Raw genomic sequence first — 7,290 nt, 5'->3', positions numbered from 1 at the left:
TGAGGTTTTGATGGGTGAGTTTGAGAAAAAGTGGTTGAGGTGAGAAAGCAACTCTCTAGGAGTTGTCATGAGATAATTTGAGACTTGTTAAAAGTGTTTTGTGAGTGAAATTTGTCTAGAAGCATGTGTACATTGTATGATTGTCTGGTCAATACCTGACCGCGAGGCCAAAATCTCGACACATCTGGAGGTAGCTCTCGAAAACTGGATGAACCCTAATAAAGTCAATGACCGAATGATAATTACTCTAATAATGGTCAAACCTACAAATTAAAAATATTTATAAGTAAAGTATGTTTATCAACTATGAGATCGTAATTAGGTAAATGTTAATTGAAAGCTCATTCCAAAATCTATAAATACAAGTTTAAGATTTAGGTGATTACATTTATTATATTAGTCAAAAATTAACTTTGTTTACCGAATAATCATCTACTAACTTAAATATCATAATATTTTTAACATATAATCTACCCATGATCTAAAAGAGAAAATAAGTAAAGACTTATATTACGAAGCAATTTGGAATCTGTTTGAAATATAAAATACAAGAGACATCATTACTGGAACCGAAAATAATATCAATTTTTTATTTTCACCTAGTGTATTTTTTTTCTTTTAGTTTTCTGCATTTTTTTTTCTTACCAGTAAATGTGTCTTTACATCTTTTGGAAGTAAACAAGTGGTCAATTGTTTTCATCCAAGCCAAACCATGGCTACCAAGAAAAAAGGGAAACTTTCATCTAGATTACTACAATGGCAAAGTCCCAAATTAACTGCAATGTGTGAGATTGAATTTTTTTTTAATGTTTGATTGTGCCATAAAGAAAACTAATGTTAGTAATTAAAGTCAACCAAATACAAATCTATTGAAAGTTACTATATCATTAGACATCAATTTATATATTTACAATTTGTTATGTTCATGGTACGTGAAAATCCAACGAGTCAACTATAATCATAATATTATAAGAATATTAGTTTATCCCAGTGATTTTATAAAACTTATGATAAGACCAAAAAAAAAAGTTACTACAAGTTTTTCGTTTTTTTTGAATGATTACATAAATAATAAATATAATATTAATCATATTTCTCATTTTGTGGTGCCACTTTCTAAATTGAGAAGAGTTTTGCGAGGGTATATTTTCCTTATAATAGTACTTTGATATTTCTTTTAGCACATATATAAGTTAATTTATTACAATTTTCTTATAAGTTAAAATTTTGTTCAATATGATTTTCTTTATATATAAAAGTTAGTTTATAAATTTATTTCCATCCACACAACAGAAACAGACAAACAGAGGAGAGTTTTGTTTGGGAAGGCAATTAACACAAATTCTTCCACCACCAACACTTTTCAACAATCCCAACAATTATTAATGAATTAATTAGTTAATGAAGCTTCTTTTTGTAACAGAGACAGGTAATGTGACACGTCATCATTGCCAAAAATAAAACCCACAGGAAACAAAAGGCAAGTACCGCAGAGGACAAAAATGGAAATAGTCACATTTTCCACGCCATTAAAGTTAGAGAGAAAAAAAATGAACAAGAAGAACAAGCGAAAAAGAGAGGGTTAAGGCAGAAGAAGAAGAAGACGGAGACGCTGGACCCTGCGTCCCGCGTTTCATCCTTCACTCTCTCCAAAACCCTCTTTCTCCTTTTCATATTCATTCACTCCTTTCGTTCCAATTCATTCTCCCTTTTTCAAAAGGTGTAACGCATTGGAGATATGGGGAACAGTTGCGTGACTCCGGTGAGGATCAGACGGGAGAGGAGGCAGAGGAAGCGGGAGGAAGCGGCGGCCAAGAAGCTCGTCGTGCTCAAGGACCCCACGGGCCGGGACATTGGGCTGCGCTATGAATTGGGCCGAGAGCTGGGCCGAGGGGAGTTCGGCGTGACGTACCTGTGCCGTGACAAGGAGACGAAGGAGGAGTGGGCGTGCAAATCGATATCCAAGAAGAAACTGCGAACCGCCATTGATATCGAGGATGTGCGGAGGGAGGTGGAGATCATGCGACACTTGCCCAAACACCCCAACATCGTCTCGCTCAAGGACACATTCGAAGACGACAGTGCTGTTCACCTCGTCATGGAGCTCTGCGAGGGCGGCGAGCTCTTCGACCGCATTGTCGCACGCGGCCACTACACCGAGCGCGCCGCCGCAACCGTCGTCAAAACCATCGTGGAAGTCGTCCAGGTCCGCTGCCAAATCCTTTCTCTTCACCGTTTTTGCATGGTCGTTAACTCGTCTTTCTTTTTCGTGTATAAGTTAAATTTAGTTCCAATACGCGTCGTTGGATGGTGGTTGCCGCGGTAGGGGTGTCAAATTTGTCCAAACCTATGAGCAAATCCGCTCAGCGCGCAATGGAAAAAAAAAAAACTTTCTTTTGAATTTTGAACAATATGAACACAATTCACTAATCTGGGTTCGAGGTAGGTCCGTGGTGGATTAACTCCTACTCATTTATATATATGAATTTTTAATCCCAGGAGAAATGACGATTGGTTTTAGTGCATAAATAGCTGGGTAGAACCAACCAACACACACTGTTCCTTTTGGAATAAATATATAAAATAAATTAGGAGTCTATCTGCCACAACTCCAAATATATCATAATTCGAGTAGTTGGGTAGGAAATTCTCTTATTTGTTATAAAGTAAGTTGGGTTAATTTGACCCATTTTTAACTCTGAGCCAGATTAACCCATTTTCATCTCAACATACGGTGAGCCCGGTGGGCTCACTTTCTAGCTCCTATGCCATGTTACTGTATTCGGTTCAAAGTCTCGGTTTCCAACTTGCAGAAGAAAGAATTCTTAGAATGATATATGACTTATGAAATGAAAAAAAAAAAAGAATTCTTCAGTAATTTGCATGATGGAGGTTTGCCTTAACTGTTGATACAGATATCAAGCATAAATTTTAACTAATTAGAGAAGAATAATAGAAGCAGTGACGCAGTTGCATTGATTTTTTTTATAATTATAGTCAAACATTAGATTATGAATTTAATTCATTAATTAATTAATTTAAAGTAATGGTTTAGATTCTCCAGAAAAAGTAATGATTTAGGATGTTTTAACCTCTGAAGTTTTGAAATATTGGCTGGTTTAGTGCTTGTCATGGAATTTTAAAATGGCTAAAATGAGTATTACTTGATGTTGATGTTATTAGTGATAAATATTGACTGATAATTTTGGATACTAAAATAATGTTGAGATTTTAGGTATTAAATTAGCTGATGGTTGTAGTTTTATGTTATTTCTCTTTTTTTATTCATTGTGGGATCAGGAAAAAAAATCATCTCTTTTGTTAATTTTTAAATGATGAATAATTTGAAGTAAATTGAAATTTTAATTGTGATATTAGTTTGAAATTAAAGAAAATAGCATAATAATTACGAAACTAATTGGTGTGTGCAATTCAATGTTTAAATCGGTGCAGAAGACTCAGTATTACTGTATTTTATAGTGCTGTGTTTTGTTTACTTTTTATGGAAGTTTCCACATTTATCAGATGAATATTTAAAAGGGAATTTCCTTTTATCTCTGTTGATGAAAGAGCTCTTTTGTATACCTGCAAATAAATGATATACTATGCATGAATGGCCTTTAAACCTTTGGAGTTGAAATATTGGGACTGGTTACAGTTTGTTTCTTGGTTTCTATGAAAATTATTTGCTCTTCACTGCACCTATGTGCCTAGAGTCTCTCTCTCTCTCTCTCTCTCTCTCTATATATATATATATATATATATATATATATATTATTGGTTATTCTAAATTTGATATTAAATCATTACTCTTTTGTATTTTTTGTGGTTTAGATGTGCCACAAACATGGTGTGATGCATAGAGATCTCAAACCTGAGAACTTTTTGTTTGGAAACAAGAAGGAGTCAGCACCTCTGAAAGCAATTGACTTTGGATTGTCGGTTATCTTCAAACCAGGCAATGCTTTGGCTAGTTATTAAATCTCGATGCTGTTGTTGTTTGATCCTCAACATTTTGATGCTGCTATGCCTTTACAATAAGTTGAAGTTTGCCTTTTTCTGCAGGTGAAAAGTTTAATGAGATAGTTGGAAGTCCATATTACATGGCTCCTGAAGTATTAAAGCGTAATTATGGCCCTGAAGTAGATATTTGGAGTGCTGGAGTAATTCTTTACATCTTACTCTGTGGTGTCCCACCTTTTTGGGCAGGTTAGTTTAGTATTCTGAATGATGTTTGTGGCTTTTCCGAGAGTCTTAGATCTTAAGTAGCTCAGAATCCACTTTTGGATCACTTATTTAGGTCAGTGTGTGTGGTGGTTCGCCCTTTTGTACTAACAATAAATATTTACTATAGTAATGTTAGAAATATAGTTCTTTGCGTTGGAAGAAAAATATTATGTCATTGGTTACAAGATAGAAAAAGAATTATTTACTTGTAGTGATCTTTTAACATAGAAAAAAATTATTTGGTGCTCGTATGATATTTTTTATGTATTGTAGGTTTAATATCAGATAAAGGATGGAATTATCAATAGTGTTTCACTTATCTTCCATCGTTAAGCAAAATTTGTGTCATACAATTATTTCTTGCAGAAACTGAACAGGGCGTTGCTCAAGCAATTATTCGGTCTGTTGTTGATTTTAGAAGGGAACCATGGCCCAAGGTTTCTGATAATGCAAAAGACCTTGTGAAGAAGATGCTTGATCCTGACCCAAAGCGCCGGCTTACTGCACAAGAAGTGTTAGGTATATATATATATTATGCATTTCGTATTACTGCGGAGGGAGATTAAGTGTAGAATTATTTGGTTTTTTTCCTTATAAGATGGACTACTATGATAAAATGTTTCGTGACAAAAATGTGAGGATGGTAATGTTGCTTCTTCACTAAATGCAGATCATCCATGGTTACAGAATGCAAAGAAAGCTCCTAATGTTTCATTGGGAGAAACTGTCAGATCAAAGCTCATGCAATTTTCTGTAATGAACAAGCTTAAGAAAAGAGCTTTGAGGGTAATGTTCTAAACCGTATTTGAATAATCTTATGGGAAATACTCTCCAAAATTGTTTATTAATATATCGATTTATAATTTATCTACTATGTTCTGTTGACTTTCATATGAACAGGTGATTGCAGAACATTTGTCTTCAGAAGAAGCTGCTGGAATAAAAGAGGGATTCGACCTGATGGATACAGGTAATAATGGAAAAATTAACATTGATGAGCTGCGAGAAGGGTTGCAGAAACTAGGTCACCAAATTCCTGACGGAGATGTACATATACTCATGGAAGTTGTGAGTATTTTTTCGCTTACTCTGGAATCTTCTATTTGTTCCACAATTTATGGGTGAAGAAAAAAGTGGTTTCTTCTCATGTTTTTCAAAATTATTTTCGTTGTAATATATCAAACTAAGTGTAAACTTTGGATATTATACTGCGTATGGTAATTAGTTCGTTCATTCTAACACACTGTTTTTTTTTAAGTAGGTATATTTTTAAGTAATATACTGTTACAATCAGACATTCTCTATCCTTTCGATGCTATTTCCTGTTTTATCCTGCTTTACCTTAATGGAAAAGATTATCTGAGTTGACTGTTTTAAATTATTGTTTTACAATCATACCCTTAGAAAGCTTTCTTCAGCTTTTAATCTTTGGGTGGATGCTGCTTAATACAGGGTGATTCAGACAAAGATGGGTATCTAGATTATGGAGAGTTTGTTGCCATATCTATTCATCTGAGAAAGATAGACCATGATGAGCACATTCACAAAGCCTTCCAATTTTTTGACAATAATGAAAGTGGATATATTGAAATTGAAGAGTTACATAATGCCTTAGCTGATGAGGTTGAAACAAACATCGACGAAGTCATCAATGCAATTATGCATGATGTTGACACAGATAAGGTCAGTATATTTCAATTTTTATTTATTCAATTCATTTTATATGAGTTTAAAGTTTCTACATCTTGACTGTATCAAATTCAATTTTATTGTGATAATGAACTCAGCAGAAAAGTAAATTATGCATTCTTACTAATTACATGTTTTTAACAAAAAAAACATGAAGATTACTTTTTAAAATTTTTATAACTTATCTCTTTCCCTCTAGTTTAAAAACGTTAATTTTTGGTGTATAGACAACAACAAAGTTTGAATTTAAAACCTTGTGTAAACTACCCAAATCCTCTACTGTTAGGCTGATCCTAGTGGGTTTTAAAACGTTTATTTTGAACTCTCAAACTAGGGAAAATGAAAACCCGTCCCTTTCCTTAATCAACCAGACAAAAGCATCTCCCACGCAATTCTCCACAGCCCAAAGACTTCCAAACATAGCATGAGTGATATTGTCCTTTTGTAAACTTTGCCTTGCAAGGGAGTTTCAAATGTCATGTGGGTGGGGTGTACAAAGAGAACAGACAACCTCATTTTCTGTTCTTTTAACCGTCTGGAAGACAAAACCAGAGCTATCAGTCGTTCTGGAACTCTTGTGGGTCCTCTCAGGAGTTGTGAACCTGGAAGATGAATCTTTACTAATGTCTATAATGTTGTCGATCTAGATCTTGATTTAAAGATCATGTCTTGTCTGGAACCAGCCTTTGAGCTTTGTGTTCATGTGATTGCAGGATGGAAAAATAAGCTATGAGGAATTTGCTACAATGATGAAGGCTGGCACAGATTGGAGAAAAGCATCAAGGCAGTATTCAAGAGAGAGGTTTTCTAGCCTAAGTCAGAAGTTGATCAAGGACGGATCTTTGCAGTTAAACAATGGCGGTAGCGGACTTTAGAAATCACAACTTGTTTTACTCGAACAAAGCCAAAGGAAAACCCATCCTTTTACTGTTTTCCCTTCATCCTTATTATTTTCTCAATTTTTTTCTTATAACCATTGCCCTTAGCTTACTGCTTAAGCAATCAAAGGTCAAAACTTTTATTGAAAAGTGTAACACTATACTCTTTTGTAATTTCAATGTCTTTCTAATATTACAGATTTTCTATTTACAGATTCATTAACCTTTCCACTCTCTATGTCATGTATGTATATTATACATTATTCAATTTCAATGATCAAAATATACAAATAATTATGAATATATATATTTAAATTATATATGTTAGAAAGATAGAGAAATAGGGTTTGAATCTATTGCATCGAACCGAACGGTCTGAGAATGCCTGCACCAGACGCCTGACGAACGAACCAGCAGAGTACTATTGCACCAAACAAACGGTTTGAGAATGCCTGCACCGGACGCTTGAGAACAAACAAACCAGCAGAGTACTATT

The 7,290-nt window shown here is 34.4% G+C and overlaps 1 protein-coding gene across 1 annotated transcript; it reads left to right on the top strand.

The window, feature by feature from the left end:
• Positions 1–1,529: 1,529 nt before the first annotated feature.
• Positions 1,530–7,013, top strand: LOC108324872 (calcium-dependent protein kinase 32). Its single transcript, XM_017557808.2, has 8 exons — positions 1,530–2,206; positions 3,835–3,958; positions 4,066–4,209; positions 4,594–4,746; positions 4,898–5,013; positions 5,128–5,295; positions 5,680–5,910; positions 6,630–7,013. The coding sequence occupies exons 1-8, from the start codon at positions 1,739–1,741 to the stop codon at positions 6,789–6,791; spliced, it is 1,566 nt and encodes a 521-aa protein (XP_017413297.1). The 5' UTR covers positions 1,530–1,738; the 3' UTR covers positions 6,792–7,013.
• Positions 7,014–7,290: the final 277 nt, after the last annotated feature.

The sequence above is a fragment of the Vigna angularis genome, chromosome 3 (assembly GCF_016808095.1).
Source record: "Vigna angularis cultivar LongXiaoDou No.4 chromosome 3, ASM1680809v1, whole genome shotgun sequence".
NCBI lineage: Eukaryota > Viridiplantae > Streptophyta > Magnoliopsida > Fabales > Fabaceae > Vigna > Vigna angularis.
Note: the sequence above shows the minus strand (reverse complement) of the source record. Positions and strands in the feature narration are given on the sequence as shown.

What these genes read in the sequence shown, in the direction of transcription:
- LOC108324872 (XM_017557808.2), top strand. Translation starts at nt 1,739, where the DNA reads ATGGGGAACAGTTGCGTGACTCCGGTGAGGATCAGACGGGAGAGGAGG. An exon ending in GTCGGTTATCTTCAAACCAG is followed by an intron (nt 3,959 to 4,065) that starts GCAATGCTTTGG and finishes CTTTTTCTGCAG; the next exon opens with GTGAAAAGTTTAATGAGATA. An exon ending in ATGATGTTGACACAGATAAG is followed by an intron (nt 5,911 to 6,629) that starts GTCAGTATATTT and finishes ATGTGATTGCAG; the next exon opens with GATGGAAAAATAAGCTATGA.